Source organism: Scleropages formosus, chromosome 2 (genome assembly GCF_900964775.1).
Source record: "Scleropages formosus chromosome 2, fSclFor1.1, whole genome shotgun sequence".
Lineage (NCBI taxonomy): Eukaryota > Metazoa > Chordata > Actinopteri > Osteoglossiformes > Osteoglossidae > Scleropages > Scleropages formosus.
In genome coordinates, this window is record NC_041807.1 from 10,872,828 (window position 1) to 10,894,253 (window position 21,426).

The 21,426-nt window shown below is 43.7% G+C and overlaps 1 protein-coding gene across 16 annotated transcripts in view; it reads right to left on the bottom strand.

Moving 5' to 3' along the window:
* LOC108939922 (discs large homolog 1-like protein) overlaps positions 1–21,426 on the bottom strand; it is a 160,886-nt gene that overhangs the window by 80,793 nt on the left and 58,667 nt on the right. For 7 of the 16 annotated variants that reach the window (XM_029249451.1, XM_029249449.1, XM_018761614.2 and 4 more), the window contains 2 exons: positions 13,950–14,117; positions 9,608–9,715 (listed from right to left, as the gene is read on the bottom strand). In XM_029249451.1, coding sequence (XP_029105284.1) covers positions 9,608–9,715; positions 13,950–14,117 — 276 coding nt within the window. Of the gene's footprint in view, positions 1–985; positions 1,579–9,607; positions 9,716–13,949; positions 14,118–21,426 lie in introns of those variants that run through there. The other 9 variants (XM_029249469.1, XM_029249462.1, XM_018761640.2 and 6 more) reach the window with 3 other exon arrangements.

Sequence of the window (21,426 nt, forward strand, 5' to 3'; positions counted from 1 at the left end):
TTCATTATACAGTTTCTCCCACAAGTCCTCTTTTTGATTATACTCATTTCCTACATAAGTCTCAAAAACGTTTTGCGAGATACTTAGGAACATAAGTGTCAGTAAAATACGCACAAAAAATGATGTTTATAAAAGCACAAGAATATAAACCACGAAAAAGAGTAACACCACCGACAAACAACAACCTACGTCATTGCAGGGGAATGTAGCGTACAAGTATTACTGAATGACCAAACTGACATAGTATTCTTGCTGTGTGTGTTGACTTCATCATGGACCACATCATTAAAGGCCTGGTGTACTCAAAGGCTACGGAGCATTGATTAGTTATTAAATAATCAACTTAAGTCCATTCAAAACGGAGAGGCAAACAAACCGGCTGTTTCTTTCAAATGTTATTGCACACTCTGGCTTGATTGCTGTGTCCCCAAACACTCCTCAGACAGCAGGAGCCAATGCACACATACCTCAATGCCATAAGCCGAGGAGTGACGCTAAAGAATGGATGCTGGTCGAAGTCACCGTTCCCAGCTGAGGTAAACAAAGAGATAATAAGTCTGTCTGTCAGTGCACTTCCGAGTCCAGACGACAGACCAACAACATGTATTGATTTTTTTGTATAAATGTCACTATCAGCTTCTATCTGTGCAGTGTTGTTTTAAAGGGCTTAAAGAAAAATCAGCACGCAACCGCCTTCGCATCACAAAGCAAAAAGTACTTGCGATACCAAGATTGCACGTGCAAGGAAAGGACACCGGTTCGTGGGCATGGTCTGAACTGTAGAGGAAAAACACAGAACGCAGACAACAGACTCGGGCAACAGTAAATGTCAGCAGCGCTGCGGTGGAGGTGTCACTGGTTCGTCCTTTTAAACGATTCATGCGCGCCGATCTGAACCTTTCCCAGCGGAGCAGATGCGGCACGCATTCCAATGAAGCACTGGGCTCCTGTCGCCCCCCTCTCCTACCAAGCGCCGCACACCTACCAACAAGTGCAGATGCAGCCTCTTGGTCCTCCGGATGGTCCGGATCAAGCGGTGGCCCATCCTCTTTGCATACCACACAGAGGCCAGCATGTCGCTGCAGGCAGCCGGTCAGCAAGGTCTCCGTCGTGGTCCGCAGGAATTGGCGCGATAGGCAGTGTTGGAGGAAGGGGGAGGGTGGCCTGCTGTGGGACGGGGAGTGCTGACGCTTGGGTGACCGGCCCACGTTGGACACCCAAACTTTTCCTCCCTTCCGTGCGCAAAAGGGCAACGTAGCCTCACGCTAGTTGCACAGGGGGGTGTGAGCATTAATGAGGCTATGACAGGGGAGCACCTCCCTATCGGCCTCCAGTTGCAGGATTAGCGAGGACCGCTGGAGCACAGGGAAGCAGCAGGTCCACTGCTCTCCAGATTGCCATCTGCTCACTTCCCTGGGAGAGAGAGAGCGCATGAGGGAGAGAGAGGGGAAAGAGAGAGAGAGGGGCTGCCCCCCTTTTCCGTTCTTTGCTTCAGATGGCCCCGAAACGATGCGACCACTAGCAAGCTAGAGCATCCAATGAAGCACGCAGGGCAGAAAAGGGGCTGCCACCGTCATGCTCGGGTGCCCCCCGTCGTCCTCTCCATCGAATGAGTCAGCAGAGGAAGCTCCCAGAATGCTGACTAAAAGCTGCTGTGCCAGGTGGGCGTGCCTGCTGTCACACACAGCAGCCTGAAGCAGAGAAACAGCAGCACAGACTCCTCACAGAGCAGCCACACCCAGCAGAGCAACTGCACACAGAGCACTGCAGCCTGGAAGAGCAGTCTGCACCCAAGAGGAGCCACAGAGAGAGACTTCTCTGCTCATTGTGCCCTCCCTTCAAAACACTCACAAAAATAACCCCTCCGCACACTCACTGCTAGTTCCCTTACTCCTTCCTAGTGCAGCTAGAGCACGCACACTGAGACATGAGAGTGACACTGTGAAGCCCGCAAAATTCACTGATTTCTCAAGTTGATCTAAGATGTTAGAATGACCTGCTCTGCTTCATGGTATAGAATGTTTCCATACACAAATTCAGTACTTAGTGTCTTTTATCTCATTAGGCTATTGAACTGGAAAGCAACAAAGCATCTTTTTTGTTGGAATAAACTCCAGACAGACATCTTCAAATTGATGCGAATTTCTAAATCAAACTCTGCAATACATTTTAATAATTTAACCTCCACAAAAATGATGACAAAATTAAACATTTTGCCTTGTGTTTATACATCATGATATTGTACTTTTGTATATTATTTTAGGCCCTCCTTGTTAAGGTTTCTATTTAGGAAACAACAACATTTAGCCTTGCTTTGCTACCTGGATCATAGTTATGTTTAAAACTCACATATTCAAACTCCTAGTGGGCTCAAGTGAGGAATCTGCTTATGGGTTTTGGGCCCTCCAGCAGCAGTTGCTGTCTATACTGCCACCCACATGAAATGCTCAAACATTGGCATCTTCTTGCTGTTTCACTGCCTAACACCAGAGCACAACACAAAGTGACTAAGAAATTTACTCTAGCTATATTTTAGTGGTCAAAAATGTTATAGCAGGCTTCAACCTTGACACTACAAGACTGCACTCATAACAATGAATATATTAAAACACGTTGTATTTGACCTGGCAAAGAGTATTTCCATACCTTTCCCCTCTCCACTGGTTTCCTGTAGCTACCCATATAAAGTTCAACAGCCCCATAACATGGTCAAAGGACTGCAATACCTACAAAACCTTATCACTCTCTACATCCCAGGAAGACCACTATGTTCCTTCACCTCCAGCAGCTTGGTGGTGACAGTCAAAAGAGGTCAAAAACCTAAAGTCTAAGTTCTTGGTTTTGGCCCTGATGCGGTGGAATTCCATGTTAAGCCTCAGAGCTGCTGAATCCTTCCTTCCATCAAAAAAGGGCCTCAAAACACATTTTTCTCATAACCACTTCTCTCCGGATTGCCCAACATCTCCACAAATTTGAATCATACCATCTGTCACGATTACCCTGATATCTCCTATGAATTCTTTAGGCAACTTCTTGAGTAATGTGAGCTGGCAGAAAACAGTACTGAACAAAGTATCTATGCTCTGATAACTGCTTATCTGTATTTCTGTGTTACTTTGGAGAAATTTCTAAAAAAATAAATATAAATATATAGATTAATGACTTATGGTTGAAATGTCCATTAGGCAGAAAAAGCAATGAAGCACAGAAAATCAGAGACAAAAGTTTCTCCTCTAGGGCTTTAATCCACAAATCCACGCAGGGTATCAGAACAGCGTCCGGCGAAGTGGCCTCAAGTCAATAAGCAGAAGGAGAGGCTCTAGTTTGATGAGGATGTAGACTCTGTGCTAGAAGTTGCACCCAAGTGTGAAGCAGATGGGCATCTCCAAACAATAACCACCGTCATAATCAGTCTAGGGGCTGAGTGATTTGGGCTGGGAGAGAAAGTTGCAACAAAAGCCTCCTACACCAGAAACAACAGCTCAACAAAGATTCACCATCAAAGACAAGAGTTGAAGAGCCTGAGGCACCACTTCAAAGGAAGAGAGAGGAGCACTTGCAAAGTTGCGCAACATGCTCCTGACCATGAGAAGGGCAGAAGGGCATCAACAGCGGAGATGAGAGGACCAGAAAGAGGGCTGCCTTTGTAGCAAACCCATTTGGGTTCACCAAATAGCTGCTAACAATGCATAAGTTTGAGAAGCTCAGACTCAAAGAAATCCATGATGTTGTCAAAAAAGCCAGAGCAAGCTCTGCCCCAGGCCCCAATAATGTACCGTATAAGGTCTACAAGCACTGCCCAAAGCTCCTAAAGAGACTCTGAGAGACTAGGATTCTGAGAGTCATCTGGAGAATAGCCAACCAGAGGAGGTATGCAGAAGGGATGTGGACTACAAAGGAGGAGGGGTAACAAACATCAACCAGTTCAGAATGATCTAACTGCTCAGCAGCTCCGACTACCTCCTCAGCACCACCCACATCAATACCTCTGTCAAAAAAGGAGGGATCTCCAAGGTTCCAGGATGTCTGGAGCACATAGTTGTGGTGACCCAGCTAATCAAAGATACCAGGGAGAACAGGGGAGATCTGGTAGTGCTGTAGCTGGACCTCATTAATGCCTATGGTTCCATAACCCACAAGTGGGTGGAGAAATCCCTGAACCAAAACCATGTCCCAAAGATGATCAGAGACCTCATGTTGGATTGCTACTCTACAACTTCAGCCTGTACATCTCCACTGGGGCCATAAAATCAGAATGGCACAAATTTGAGAAGGGTATCCCCAAAGAGTGTACTATTTAAGTGTCTGTTTGCACTCGCCATGAATATGTTGCTGAAGTCAGCTTAGGTCAAGTACAGAGGCCCTTTCAGCAAGTCCAGTATATGCCAACCTCCAGTGAGAACCATGGATGATGTGACTGACTACAACATCAGACCTAGGGAGTCCTGGAAAGACTTAATGTGTAGGCATGCATGGAATTCAAGTCCACAAAATTGAGATTCCTAGTGCTAAAGAGAGGAACCCTTTCGGACAAGTTTCATTTCTCCGCTGGCAACATCCACATATCGTCTGTAACAGAGAAACCTGTGAAGAACCTGGGAAAGATCTTTCACTGTAGCTTGAAGGATGCAGTGTCTATTCTAGCAACTAACGTGGAACTGAAAGCCTGCCTAGTGTCAGTGGATAAGTCTGTCCTGTCACGCAAGTTTAAGGCCTGGATATACTAGCACAGCATCCTGAGGCTTTCGAGCGAAAGATCATTTGGTACCTGTACAGATGGCTAGGGCTGCCTTGAATTCTGAGTAACACCGTCAACAACCAGAACAATAAGCTGAAGCTCCCGATCAGTAGTCTGGATGGGGAGTTCAGAGTGAGCCATGCAAGGGAGCTACTGTAACACAGGGAGTCCTGCAACCCGAAAGTTTCGCAAACTGGCATTGAAGTCAGAACAGGACGGAAGTGGAGGGCAGCAGAGGCCATGGAAGCAACTGAATCACAACTTAGGAACAGTGTACTAGTGGGAACAGTAGCCAAGGGAAAGGCCAGTTTTGGCAGTAGCATAACACCATGATACAACCAAACTCAAGGGAAGGAGAGGAGGTGCCTGGTCCAGAAGGACATACGGGCAGCAATCAAACAAGAGCAAACAAGCAAGGCAGTTGGAAAGTGGCAGCAGGGAGCCTAGACAATGTGGGAGCAAGCCATGGAGAACAAGGTCTCACGAAATCAGCTGTGGAAAGCCGAGGCTCACTGCAATAAATTCCTGATCCAGGCTGTCTACGATGTTCTACTGAGCCCGTCCAAATTGTACTGCTGGAGAAAGGTAAAGACTCCAGCATACCCTTTTTCCCAAGAGAAAGGCACATTGGAGCATATCTTAAGCAGGTACAAGAAGGCCCTGAGCGAGGGGAGTTACCGTTGGAGACATGATCAAGTTTTGAAGACAATAGCAGATGACATCTGCAGAGGAATGACCCAAAACAAGTGCCTCCACCCACCTCCACCCAACAAGAACCAAACCAGTAACCTTCATAAGAGCTGGAGAGAAACCACCAGCAGCCAAAACCCCCTACACAGGCCTGTTAGCCATGGCACATGATTGGACGTTTAAGGCTGACCTAGACAGGCAGCTCAAATTCCCAGAAGATATTGCAGTGACAATGCTGAGACCAGACATGCTTTTGGTCTTCCAATCTTCCAAACTCTTGGAACTGGGAAGATCGGAATCTGAAGCCAACCAGAAAAAGAGAGCAAAGTATGCAGACCTTGGGGAGCACTGCCGCAACAATGGCTGAAGGTGGGCTGCAGAGGGCTTTCAAGCCAATCCCGCTGCAGGATGTTTACACCTCTCTGGGCATCAATGGTGAAGAAGCACAGGGCTGTAAGAAAAGCCACAGAGGCTGCCAAAACTGCCTTAAAGTAGCTGTGGATTTGAAGATCACATCCATGAGGGAGAAGTGCTACCTGAACACAAGTTGGGGACTGATCAACCCCGCCTGGGTCAGCTTGGAGAGGGTATCTGACATTGAAAGACCCGAATCATCTGATGACCCCAAGTTACATCACTGATATGTCCAGAGGCATTGCAAGATGTGTCAAAACAATCCAGAATAAGAATGTAGCCACACTGGATGGCCTGAACCATTTCAAAAAAGATGATGTGACAACAAACATTTTTCTTTTGTAATTGCAGCATTTTTACTGAAAACCTCAAGAGGAGATACTGCACTGCAGTCCAAAGAAACATTTAGGGTAAAATGAAATTTTCTAGGTCCCAGGGAGTAATGATGGAATCTGCAGCACATTCAACAACACTGTTTAGTCTCTGGCCCAAACGAGTGTCACCACAAAACTGTGGTCTCCACAGAGAGTGCAGCACACACAATGTCCCCTACACACTGCAGCATGACGACAACAAATGGGCCAGAACAGCTGCCTGTTAGCCGTTAACCCACCTAGCCTGTGGGACAACCAGGTGCTGCAGGTTCCCATCTGTCCACACTCACCTTTCACAGTCAGGTGTAGTGTAACAAGGAGCTGAATAACAGCCAGACACATGTCTGTAGTCAGCAAGTAAGAGCACCCATGCTGCACTCTCTCACGAGCACAGCAGCCCCGACAGACAGAAGTAACAGAAAGCAGAGCCATCCATCCATGTTAGATTATTCAAAAATGAGGAAGTAAAAAGCTACTGTTTCCAAGACACTTTCTAATTTAATGCTCGAGTGCTAAAATCAGGTAAATAGGGTTTATTCAAGATGAATTTCTGATGAAATTCAAACCATAATCAGATAAGTTTTCAGGGTGAAAAGTCCAGCCAGGAGTATAACATGTAAAGGTATCAAATAGCAGCATGATCCCCGTAAGCAAAGACCACAGCTACCTTTGCTGGTGCTCAGTAAGCAAACTGCTCTAGCCACCGCTCTGCCTTTACATCCCTCCACACACACACACACACACACACACACCCCCACCTCACTTTCCAGAGGCCCTAAAGAGCCTCATTGGCCAAACCTGAGCTTGACTCAGCTAATGAGCTGTCCTGCAGGTAATGAGTGGGTGGGAGCATTCACAGGAAATATCTAGAAACCAGGCTCCCTATAAAAAAAAGTGCATGAAATTCATTTGAGCGCCATGACATGGAAAGCTGCTTGAGTGAAGATGTGCTCTAATTGCTTCAAATAAGGTTGCCCACAATTACATGAATATGCAAGAGTCCAGACAATAATCAGCAGTGGAGAACTAAAAACAAAAATTAGGTTCCCTACAGAAGTGCACTAATTGTACTTGTAGCACTAGGCCTTTGTCAAATTAGCAACCACAACTTACCCATTGAAATACTTAGTGACAAGACACACCAGACAAATCCTTGCCTTTTGTGAAAAAAAGGACAAACAGCACAGTTCCTGGTGTGCTGTTGCCGTGGTTCTGAGCATGCAATGATGTCAGGTTATCTGCTGCGTCGTTTTGCTACCCGTCAAATTGAGGAACGGTAATGATGTTGCCGCAACATCCAATGATACATCTGGGCTCTGGTGGAGTGCTTTCAGGGAGTGTGTCTTGCACATGTGATTTATACATTCACATTTATTCGTCTAGCAGGCTCTTTTCTCAAAACGGCGTACATCTCCGAGAACAATGCAAATTACTGCATTAAACTGGGGTGGAAACTAATTTCCATAACACAGCCCATACACTAAGGCAATGCCTTCTACATTTAAGAATACTTTTGATTCCAACTGCAGGAAAACTTACCTGTTATAAAGTACTATTGTAAAATGCTAGAAATGAGAATGGTCTGAAGGACAATATCGTCTGTAGACTACAGATGCTCCTCCACTAATGATGGGGTTATGTTCCGATGAACCCATCATAAATGGAAAAATCATAAGTCGGAAAAGAATACAGTACCGTTCCTACCGAACGTCATACCCTAGCCTAGCCTACCTTAAACATGCTCAGAACACTTACCATAGTCTACAGCTGGGCAAATTTAAGCAGGAGACACGCATGGGCATTTAGTAGACATGATGGGATGCAAAAACACAAAATTAAAAAAAAAACCTGTTTTAAACACAGTATCAGTTGTTTACACTTGTGGTTGTTTACACTCGTTCACTTGATCGCTACAGAGACTGCGAACGTGGTTCAATGGATGCTACCGCTCGCTGCCATCACCCAGCATCGGGAGAGAATATCATACTGCATATCGCAAGCACAGGAAAGAATCAAAATTCAAAATTCGAAGTACGGATTCTACCGAATGCATATCGTTATCATACCATTGTAACTTTGAAAAAACGTACGTCCAACCATCGTAAGTAGAGGAGCATCTGTACGCACATTTCTTTGCATATCCAAGTTAAACTAGTTAGGAAGCTTTAATGTCAGTGATAAATGAAAGGGAGTTGTGCTGATGGCCAAACTTCACTGAAGGTCCTAACTCCTCTTTCACAAGTAGGTACAGAGGCACTGCTCTGCGCTCTACATGACAAGGCCTCCAGTGGAGCGCTGCGCGATACATGGTATGGCACACCACACTGAACCTTCAGTGAGACTAATTCACCCTTTCCTCAGAGTTCATGTACAGACAGTTTTTCATGGTACACACAAAAAAAAAAGAAATACACAAAGCCAGACACTGCCAGAGGACACACACAAAACACTGGTGGGGGAGCACTATCAGTAGTACTTCTGCATCAAGAGAATTAAAGTAGTTAACTTCTAACTGTATGTAGTTGTTGCACTGTTTGTTAAGTTTAGAGTCTATGTCAAGTTTTTGAAAGATACATCATTTTAAAAAAGGATAAAGCACCAAATCTGCAAAACATAGTGGTATGATTATAGTAGAACATACTGTTTTCAATGTTATTGTAGTATCAGAACTCGCCTTGATATTTCAGAAAACAGTTAACAGAAAAGTTTTACATATAAAACTGTACACACCTGAAGTACAATGTCTCAGTACAAAACTTATATTTTGTGAAGAAACCACAGAAATACAAGCCATATTGTCTGTAACAGTCAATAGTTTAAAATGAGTTCCTGACAAAAAAGTTAGTACAATTTCTGGCTCTTAACAGCCTGTATGCATCCAAGGTATACGACACTGAGTTACTAAAAAAAAAAAAAAAAAACAATGACCAAAAAAAAAAAAAAAAAAAATTGATGTAACCATAGAGCTGTAATTTTCACAGCAACCTCTAACCTAAATGTAACACAGCTTTATATTTGAGCATTCAATGTACAGCATTATGCTTCATCCCCTTAAATTCAGCATCAGCTCACTGGAGCACCAGCAACAGGACAAGGATATATACTGCATAAGAATGCTTAAAGTAGCGTAAGAAAAACACAAAGACAGAAGCATACAGCAGCCTTGGGTACTATCATGTCCTGTGAAAACCCTGCCATCTAGTGCCCACAAAACATACTATATGGGATTGAAAAACACAAACAGTACTTCTCCACAAATACACGCAACAGCTCTTCTTACCAGGAGGCAGGAGGTGATAACTGTGCTGAAGTGTACATTAAAGGCATCGAGAACACAGGTACAGTGAAGCGTAAGCATAAAAGCACCATACTGAGCGGCTGAAGGTGTTACCTGTAGCAGTGTCTCATTTTGAGAGTACAAGGTGGAGAAGGCAGGGGTAGGAACCTCCTCCGGTCTTAGAGGTGATGGCCCATCAAAGATGCACTCCAGGGACTCTACCTAGGAGCATGGGACTGAACTGGTCAAAAGCCAGAAAGGGACTAAAAACGAGAGCCACAAAAAGTACATGCACATGTACAGACACACAAAAACTGTGGGACTGGCGCAACAAGGGGGAAAGCGCTCTGCCGCAGGCCTATTCACTTTTGGCCCTAGGGGGTTCAGTCCAGCCGGCTCAGTCCAGCCGGCTCTCCGACTGTCTGTACACCGCTGAGAGCTCGGAAAGGGAGTTAAACGGAGTCAGTGAAATCAGGTGCTTTGTTCCTGATTCAGGATTCCGGGGCGGCAGTGCAATGGCCCGAACCCACAGCATCACAGGTGTCTCACAGGCACTACAGGCTGCCCGAACAGCTACAAACGGTGTCGGTGACAACACACACGTACTGTGTCTCTGAGCAAGTGCCGTGACGACAACAGCAGATGAATGACAAAATGAAGCAGCAACATAAAAATGCTGAATCATAATGAAATGACCACAACCATGAAGATGAGAGATGTGAACATGAATTTGGGACTGATAGAGAAGTGTGAAAAGCCATGAGAGAGAATGTGGTGAAGATGCAGGCGTTTGTTGAAGTTCAACTGTATCTATCCATCCATCAGCACAGAGGAATGTCTTACATCTTATTCATACACATTTGTAGCCTGCAATTTAGGAAAGGCTTCTATAAGCATATGGCATATTTGAGGGACTTACAATTCTTCAAATACAGTAATGCAGGTTAACACTGAAATCTAATAAAACAGTACATGAATGTACTTTTTGTATCCTGCTTGGATCCTGATACATAAACTTTCTCTGTCAATGCCACTTATTTATATTTTGTCTGCGTTACTTTCTTCCCCATCACCCTCTCCATACACACATTTACCTGATCTGTACATCTGACGCACTGGTACTATCTGTGCATCTGACAGTCCTATCTCCAGGCTGCCCGAGGTGTAGCACGGTCGCGGACTCTGCACTGGGGAGCATAGGGGGCTTCAAGATGTCTGCTCCATCTGTTCAGTGAGACACAGCCAAGGGCTTGCGGTGCTTTGGTGAGGGGGGGTTTGCAAGCCATTCTAGTGACACCGCTGCTCCCTAACTACCCACAATCCACAGACATTCCCCCAGCGTGGCCACTGCACTGCAGCAATGGTGGGGTATTAAAGCATGCTCACAGCATGGCAAGAACAACACCTGATGCCCAGGTTAAGCAAAAATCCATCTAGATAAAGTGAATGCAAAGAACAGCAGATGAAAGTACAGTATGGTGAAAGTCTGCAGCTCTTCTAAACTCTGACCATACTGTCAGAGTCTGCTCCTACAACCAAGAGCTTGAGGGTGACAGAGACTCATACACAGTGAGGCTCACCCTCCTGTCACTTGGACAAGGCAGAAAGCATGATGCTGTCTGACTACAGCTGTCAGAGTGCAGTCTGGACATACAGGCGGCTCCTGGTCAGTACTGCTCAGTGTAGCTGGCTAGCAGTTTAACCTCTGACACTTCATCTTAAATGTAACAGGCAACATTACATATTGCTTCAGTTGTTACACATCCCATACGTTTTTCAAAAGCATTTTTAATCCCACTCTTACAGGGTGAAGGGAGAATGCTGTGCACCGTTATTCAAGAACTGCCAAAAGCTTTGTAAGAAGATCCTAAGTAACAGGATTCTGGCCCCTTTTTAGGAGAGTGAGTGAAGGTGAATAAAGCTAATAACCCAGAAGAAATGTTAAACTGGTGCAGGCTGGGCATTTTACTCAGTTGCACCCCACACAAAAACAATGTTTTACATGGGCTGCTGTCGAAAGAGTTTTAAAAAAAAATAAATAAATAAAAAAATAAACAATAATCTGTATTGCCCACAAGATGGGGCAAGAGTTTTATGGTCACTGGACATGAGGTCTCATGTTTGCAATTCAACTGCACATTAGGGAAACTGAAAGAAGAGTTTCTAAACATTGTGTCACAGGAACACTCATTTATTAAAAAAAGCAATTAAAAAGCACTTCCTTCAGTCAGTGCTGAATTGTGGGTATTGAATACTCACTGCCTAGCTGTGTAGTGGTAAAGGTTCTAGCAGTTTCCAGGCAGGGAGCTGGAGGAACTCTTACGGCTGATTTGGGAGAGCGGCTGAAACCAGCACAGGTTGAGTTGGACCGCACTACCGCCTCCTTCTGAAAGTGATGTGATGCGACAGCCAGAATTTGCCAGGTGGCCTGCGTATGATTGCTGAGGAGGAGCACAGAGCCAAAAGCTTTAGGCGGCTCCAGCGCAGCGCTGCTGCCATTAGAGACATGGGGCTATTTGCCCACAATCCAGTCAGTCTGCCCCCAAAAGTGGTCCTGCTCACAGCTCAGACTCAGTGCTGAGCCGTTGAGATCTGGTCACTTTAAAATCAGTGATGAAGATAAGAGCTTAGAGAATGGCTGATTTTCTTTTTGTAGCTTTTTGTGATGAATTAGCCTGGATCGAGCAGCTCGTCAAAAAGGCACATTTCAAATTATATTTATGCAACAGCTTTAACTGAGGATTAGTTGCATCTTTTATTTAATTTCTGATACCTGGTGTGCCCAGCAAGTAAGTCTGTACAGTTTTCATGTTTTTATAAAACTCAAGATCTCCAGCATGCAATTTCAGTTCATTGTCATTACAATCAACATCATCAGGTTTTGGTGAATTTCATAAAGAAATCATTTAAATTGACTCATAATTCCTTTACTTTAAAATTATATAACGTCAAACAAAAGCTCATATTCACTTTAAAATTTTTTTTATACTACTTCCAATTCACCAACAATTTCACTGAAAAGAACCAACAAGCTCCTCAGTGATCAGCTTCTGCTGGATAAATGACAATATAGCAATGATAACACAACAAGAGAGAGATCTTTTGGTAACGCATTTAAAGAGCATTGTAAAGATCACTGCTGCAGTGTGACCTGACAACTCTCACAGCTGTCCAGCTAGTCCTGTCTTCGTGAGAGTGTGGACAGGAGACGCTAAGCAGACTGCGGAGGGCACAGACAACACAGACTGTGGACAGTAACTAGCAGGACTCCCCCTAAGCCATGTTTAGACAGCGCAAAGAATTGTCAGCGTACTGTTCTGTTCTTCAATAAAGCTACACATCTGGCCGGGTGGCACTGCATGTGGCCTGGAGGAAAATTCCACAAACAATGCGAAAGAGGTGCACTGACAACTATCAAGTGTTTCTTCTTATATAATAACATATACTATATATGTGGGGGAAAATATGGTTTCAGCAATAAAATGTTATCCATTACTTTAAAGTATGTATTTTTAAAAGCCATAATATAATGTTAACTTAGCCTAGAGCATGCCTCACTTTGTTTTATCAAGAACGAAAAACAGGAAACATGAGTCTTCTCAGTGTTGGGAACTCAGAGCAAACACAGATGAGTCAAACTCAGATAGGTTCCAGCACAGCTGCACGTAAGAGTGAGCAGTTTTACACTCTTCTACTGCACATTTACACACTGTCCTACACTGTGTACAAAACATGCTCACACTGGAGAAGATTTATCCACCTGGTGTTCCATACATCTTCATAGAGGAAAATGTTACAAATTATTCTATTGGATAGCACAGTGTTGTCCTCTGAGTTGGTCACAAAAATTCAAGGCGTATGCTGGTAGACTAGATGCAGCTGCACTCTGATATGTGACAGTTCTTTTAACAGTCTACTGCCAACTCAGGTTGTTGTCCAATTAATATTTCATGGTTTTCTGGACCCAAATCATGTCATGCATGATTCAATGTAACAGGGAAAATGGGATGGACTGCATATGAAGGGGGATAAAGCGAGGTGAATGAATCACAGGAAGGAACGGTGAATGAATCACTGGGCGACATGGTGGCACAGCGAGTGGCACTGCTCTCTCAGAGTGCCTGGGTGGTGCGAGGGGACATGGGTTTGATCTCCGCTCAGTCTGTCTGGAGTTTGCATGTTCTCCCCGTGTCTGAGTGGGTTTCCTCCGGGTGCTCCGGATTCCTCCCACAGTCCAAAGACATGCTGGTTAGGTTCCCCCATAGCATGTGAGTGACATAGAGAGAGAGTGTGTTCCATGGATGGCCTGTTGTGGGTGGTGTGTCTAGCAGTGTGGGTCACCTTGGTGAATAAGGTATGTGGGCTGGTAGCACTACATAGTATCCATTGTAAGTTGCTTTGGAGAAAAGCATCTGCTAAGTGAATAAATGTAAATGTAAGGCCTGCTCTTCCTTACCTTCATGGGGGAGATGTGTGAATGGGTGACAAAACCATGCACATTCTCAATCTGTGAGACGTTCTTCTCTGACACCTGCACCAGTTCTGGCCTCTGGGTCTCACTGGGCACACGTGGAGAGCTGTGCTCCTGAGGTGTTGTCGGATCTTCATCCTGGTACCTGTATTTCTGAGAGCAAGAGAAATAAACTTGTTTAAAACTCAAAGGTTGACTAATTTTATCACTGTTCTTTTAATAACTAAACACTTCAAGCACATCACGAGCAATAAATATTAATGACTAACAACATGTTTCAGCAACCCATGGTCTACATAGCTGTATTCATTTTGAGCATCAGTTTACTGTTCCCCAAACATTCTTCAGTTTTTATGCCATTTATGTGACAAATATGCGGAAAAACTGCAGCATTACGGCACTTTATCTGACTCATCTGAAACTAGCAGTAACTAGCTGGGAATAGCTGGTAGTGTAGTGGTTAGAGCTGCTGCCTTTGGATCTAAATTGCAGGTTTGATCCCTACCTCAGGCTGTAGTACCCCTGAGCAAGGTACTTTCCCAGAATTGCTCCAGCAAAATTACCCAGCTGTATAAATGGGTAAATAATTGTAAACTTGTAATAGTAATTTGTGTTTGATTTGCCAAAGCGCTCCCATGTATCTCCTCTACTAATCTCTCTGCACTGGCTTCCTATAGCTGCCCGTATCAAATTCAAAACCCTGGTTACTGTGTACAAATGCATCAATAGAACTGCTCCCGGATATCTACAAGACTTAATCAACCACTACACCCCAGCCAGGCCCCTTCGCTCATCTACTTCTGCTCGCTTGGTGGTCCCGCGCACAAAAGGAAAAGCTTGGAGGTTCCCAGTTCTGGGTCCATTGTGGTGGAATGATCTTCCCCTGTCACTCAGAACTGCAGAAACTGTCTGTTTTCAAGAAGGGTCCGAAAACCCACCTTTTCCAGATCCACTTCACCCAACATCTCTTCAGATCATCTGTGGTGTAATTGTTCACGCATAGCAACTCCAGAAGCATCCCCAGATATAACCTTTATTCAGCCATTACTCTGGTATTGTACTGCTCATTTGGGTATCTTATAATATTTAATAAAAAAAATTAATTAAAAAAATTGGTGTGGGTATCGGGATGTGTCTATCCTGTGTCTTATGCACCTACTTGAACAATGAACCTCGGTGCAGCAAGTGGTAGGGAACAAACTAGGTTTGCTTGAGACTTTCATGTCTGCAGCTATGTCTCCTTTTCTCAATGTAATGCATAAATTGCACTTTTGCTGAGATGTACGTTGCTTTGGACAAAAGCATCTGCTAAATGAATAAATGTAAATAAATGTAACCTAAGATTGTAAGCTACTTTGGACAAAAACATCAGCTACATGAATAAATGTAATTAAAGACATGGCATGAAATTGAGCAGTATCCCACATATAAAAAATTTCTGTGGACTGCATGTAAAGCAAATTTAAAACAACCATCTTTGAATTTAAGAGCAGTGAAAACATAGTATGTAACATTTTTACACATAGTCATGCACTATTTATTTTTTAATTGAAATAATGATTGAGTAAGATTTTTTTGGGGAATTTTAAGCAAACAAATCAAAGGGCTACATAGATTTCTCAATCCCACTGGCAGTTTGTAGTCACAGTTTGTCACTGTCAGTTCACTGCACTGGTACTGAAACCAAGGCTGCATATTCCCACTTGCTATAACAACTTGTTTCTTTTATCATTCCACTGCCTGTGAAACGCCAGACACAGATCAGTAACTCACCTGTTTCAGACTCACTTCTCCCCCAATCTTGTAAGTGAATGATAGAAACGTGTTTATATTTCATAAATTTTTTACAATAATTTGTTGAATAATAAACTGTGCAGCTATTTGTATGATGTATACTGGTTCAAATGGTGATATGTAACAAATTAACTACTCTAGTATCATGTGTCTGCATCCAAATCTGTCCTCCTGCTGATGTAATGCAGTCTTTGTATTTTTTTTTCCTCTCAGATGTAGGTCACTTTGGTGAGAGGTATCTGTTAAATGAATAAATGGAAGTATAACAGTGCAAACAAAAGCACTCCAACAGCAAGTTGAAGACTGTGAGGCACTGGTGTGTGTCAAAGTGATCCCTACTATACAATAGGGTCCCTGAACCTGGATTTTTGGACGTGCTGAACGGACAGCAGCACAGGAGAACAATAATAAAGCACAGAGAAGAGGCTTAACCAAATTGTTTAAGGGAACCCATCAGTGCCTTCCACAGCCTACAACAACTGCATGAGAGCAGGAAAACCACTGCAATTTCCCAACCCAACAAACAAAAACAGGACAGTCCTCAACTCTCCCACTGTGGCAACAAGATTTCATTCACATTCCTGATCAATAAGTTCACTAAACCAGGCTCAGCAGGTGGCATAGTGGTTAAAGCTCCTAGCTTCCACTCGAAAGACCCAGGTTTGAATTCCATCTCCTGTTGTAGGACCCTTGAGGTACTAGACTGAACCAGTGCATTAAAAAAATGCTCAGTTTTATAAATGGGTGAATCACTAAGTCATCCTGGAGAAAAGTGGCAGCTAAAAAACATGAATGAAAAAATTAATTTCATCATCTTCTGTCAAACATTGAGGGAATTGCTGGTCAAAGTAACAAGTCTCCTTAGAAGAACTGCCAAAGCACATTGATGACAGAAGAGGAAACACACATATAACAAACAAACCGTCAGTGACCTCTCGCCTACCGTGTCGTCACAGTAACACCAATCTGTCACGGGCCTGGTAACATATTACTGTCTATAGGTGCAACAATTAAACAACTACAAAAACTACTGGCCCAAACAATTACTCATAGCCATCTTGTTTATTTCATCATCCTTTTAGGGGACCGAAAAATATCCCAAGACAGACACACACACAGTAGTAACACACTGTTTCAGAATGAGAGGCAGGGGCTGAGTCACACAGGCTGTAAGGGTCCTGCTACTGACACCTACTGGTACCACAGTCAGTGTGAGTACTGATGAGACAGCTCAAGATTTGCAAGAACACGCGCTGAAACCACTCTTCCCAAGCGGGGTCGCGGCAACCCGGAGCCTAACCCAGCAACGGAGGGCATAAGGCTGGAGGGGGAGGGGACACACCCAGGACGGGACGCCAGTCCGTCGCAAGGCACCCCAAGTGGGACTCGAACCCCAGACTGACCAAAAAGCAGGCCCTGGCCAAACCCGCTGCGCCACTGCAGCCCCTGGTTTGTAAGAACATAAAATGCAATTCAAGTTAATGAATTCTATTGGACAAGAGAATGTGGACTCAGGTTTCATGTTTCAGTGTATATTTATGGGATAGAAGAGGATCGGGATTGTAAGCTGGGTCTGGAAGTCATCTCACTGTTGGCAGAAGGGGCTTAAACAGCGGAGTCACAGCAAGTCTGTGTTTGTTAGCTGTAACGGGGGGGGTGTCAGCTCTGTGGCGGGGGTCTGGGGTTTGAGCCCTGCTTAGGGTGCCTTGCGACGGACTGGCGTCTCATCCTGGGTTTGTCCCCTCTCCCTCTGCCACGACCCCACTCGGGACAAGCGGTTGTTGACAATGGATGGATGGATAGAACCAGGACAGGTTACCAGGCATGTGTGTGTATTTATAGTGTGTCATTGTGTCTGTGGGCATGTGAAACTTCAATGGATCAACGAGTGGCCACAGGGAGGGTCTAGTAGTGCCTGGTGTTGGCTTCCTGGTACGTCTCCTTGCCCTATTGATGTGGCTAGGTGCAAGACGAGGTGCTTCGGACCGAGTCAAGGGTAGTGGTGTCAGCGCATCCATATAGCAAGAGTCATGGCTGTCCATTGGTGTCCTGGGGGGACCACAGAGACTACCAAGCAGTTTTTCTACCAACTGGAGTACTGCAGTAAAGAATGTCAACTAGTGTCCATGCAGCCAGTCAGCGGTCTTCAGCAATAAACTGGTTGATGGCAATCAGCTCAACAATCTGAAGTCCATCAGCAATCACAGGCAACAGCCAGTGTGTGCAAAAATGATGCAGCTGCTGGGTGAAATGGAGTGGCTTCCCGACATTCTCATAGCTGAGACCCCTCAGGTTCCTCCTGTCGCCTTCGGGGCTATGGCCTACATGGTCCATGACAGCAGTCCCAAAGGTCACTTATTTGCTTCCTGCAAGGCAGTGTGCTCAAGGGCGTCCAAGAAGGTCTCAGGATTATCAAACAGGGATATTGTGGGGAGCTGCACCGCATTCGGCAATCAGCGAGTAGGCACACCAACTCCCGGATGACATGACGGTCTTCAGTCTGCACTGCTCGCTGCTGCTGGTATTGACCAAGAAGGTAGGCTAGAGGCATATTGTCCACGACGGTCACATCACTCATCCTGAGTGTCGGGACAACTGTGACAACAATACTGGCTTGTGGGACAAGAGAACATGGACTCAGGTTTCACATGTCGCTGTATCCTTATCTTAGGAAGGACGAAAGGAGGAGTTCAGGACTCCAAGTAAGGTCTACAAGTTGTTGCAGTGCACGCTGAAGTGGTTTAAATAGGGGAGTCAAGTTAACTCATTGCAGCCATGACAACCCTATTCACACCTTTACCCCTCCTAGCCAAATGCCCACTAAACCCCGACAAGGAAAAGTAGTTAACTTTTTAAATATTTTTTTCAACGTATTTAAATTGCCAACTCTGTTTTAGTTGACATTTTACTGTTATTGTTTTAAAAAAGTTCCTTGTTAACTGCTGAGTTTGTACACCACTATGCTATTCATCATGCCAGGCTTTTAGGATTATCACAGCAGACATGTGAAGATGCTTCTGTGCGTCTGTTATCCCTTGACAAGGAGCTAGTACAGCAGTTGGTACTTAGGAAGTATTCCTTGCCTGTACAGCTCATTAATGTTTATTTAACCTGCAAATTTGCATACAAAAATTCCATAGATGACATGACTGAATAAATAAAACCAAATGACAGAGACAGCTACAACTGCAGTATTAATAACCTTGTCCCTAAGCACAGCCTAAGAGGTAAATTCTTTGTGGGTTGATGCATACTTTTATTTCAAATTAAAGCTCCCCGGAATAGTATTTTTGATTACACCACGTTAATACTATGCCTTCCACTCTCAGCACAACAAACATATGTTAAAAGATGAATGAAATATGAATTGTGCTTCAGATTAAAGAATATGCTATACATTGAATTACATCATAGAAAAACAACTAACTCATAAGAAAGCATGCCATTTCTGGTAAATAATTTACCATCACTCAGGTGTATCACCGGAATAAGCCAAGGAACCAGTTACTGGAACAAGATTTTAAATGACCAATAAAAGGCAAACGAAAAAGTGAATCTTGTTTGCCTGTCACTGCACTTCCATCTACAGCAGGTGAGCTTCTATTCATCTCGGAGAACCTGAGACTGATAACAGTCGGGACTTAAACCATTTTATCTCATTATTACTGACACTGAAAAAGAAAACCAATATTATAATTTGTGTCAGACTGAAGTATACCATTTCAAATCCAGCTTTTCCCATTTCTGCACAATGAAAGAAAGCTCCTTGGGCTTAAACTCAATTACATTAGGAGCACAAATGAAAATATCACACACAATGAAGTGTGTAATACAAATGTTTTGTAAACGAGCAAATGCCATAATAATGTTAAAGCCTCTTAGCACATCTTACTTAAATATATACTGTACATCTGTGACGCCGCAAAGAAATTCGTTTCTGTACACCCACTGCAGGGTGAAGAAAAGAGCAAACCTGATCAACATATAAGAGCCTGTCTGCTCCTCTGGCAGGCACAACGCATGAGCCTCTCCTATAAATGTTTCACCTTCAGAGGCTTCATGACTGTCCTCGGCTCCCACTACGCGCTCCTCCCGGCTGCTGCCTCTGCTGTTGTGAAAATATGCCATTAGAGATGTATGCAAGTGAGCACCGCTAGACTTATTTAAGTTCAAACTGAACACTGCTGAAGCCTAACACTGATGAACACCAGGCCTCCACATGGTTTTCTGGTAGAGAGAGAGCATCTGGCCTCACCTTACAGGCAAAGTAAAATGTCTCACTCAATGCTATTTAAAACGATTCAAAAAAGAAAAAAAAAAAACAACATGAAGCAGCACACATAATAACTTGGTACTTTTAGTGGATGCCGTTTTTACACAAAATGTCATAATTGCCTTTAAATGCTCAATATCAGGGTGAAACACACACTTCTGCGCACTGAAGTGTCCCTTGCCAGCCTTGATTACTCTGCTTTCTTTCACTTTTAGTCCCCACAAGCACTATGTAGAAGTGACACAAATGACACACCACCATGTGCCACCAATGTGATTGGCCCACTTGCACAATTCTTGCTTCATCAGCCTCCAACTTTGCTACAAATTACATTTTTCATTCTGTCCTGTATCATGTTACCCTTTCAAATGATTCCCTACTATCTGCTTCAAAGAGGAGAGCTTTGGTAATTGTGAAAAGAAGCAGGAAAGCATCTGCTAAAACAAAATATGGAGCACTGTCAACATATTTTCACCTTTAAACCAGCTGAAGACATTCATCTCATCAAAATAACTGAAAACAACATTGAATAGGGTTACATTATAAATAGGATTTGTTATTGAAGAAAATGTAAATCTAAAGACAAGTTAGATGTGCTCTTTGTCTTTCTGACATCCTCCACTCTACCTTTGACAAACCTGCACGACTACTCTGCCAGGGTTATGCGGTATGGGAAAGGAGAAGGACAGATCTTGCCCTGGCCCTCACCCCACACATGTTCACCTCTGCCTAAAGTGTCACCAGTCCAGACAAACTACTCACTGAGAGACAGCTACTTACTTCATAGAGGTGAGAGCAAAGTTCTAAAGAGAAATTGCTGCTGAGAGCCATGGTGTCCTCCTGGTTACACTTAGCTGTTCATTACTAACAGGCCAGTTGACAATTGCACTGGAAAAAATTACAGTAGTTATCAGCCATCCATTAAATATTTGGGGATCATTCTGATTTGTTCTGATAATCTATTATGACATGCTTATAGTATGAATAAAAAATCTTAATGAATATTATCGAAACCTCTGACAGAGTTAAGTCAATGCACATTAAAGTCAAATACGTAAAATGTCTTTACGTTATAATAACGATAACTGACAGTTATGACCTTTTTAACTATCTACTTATATATTTAAGAGGGAAAAAAGCTTTTTGTCTTATCTATGTAGCTCAGTAGATTTAAAGCAGCTTCTTTCCCAAAGACAAGCAGAATAAACAAACCATGCTGAGCCTCAGTGGATTTTAGATGGAACAAAAGGGACAAAGCAACAAAAATTGGGCATCTCTTTAAATGTCAGTTACTCCTGGAGTGTCATTCAACGAAACCCATTACAGTCCATTTATTCCAATAATTAGGCATAACAGAGTAGGAAAGTGAGGATCCTTAATGAACTGCGGAGACAG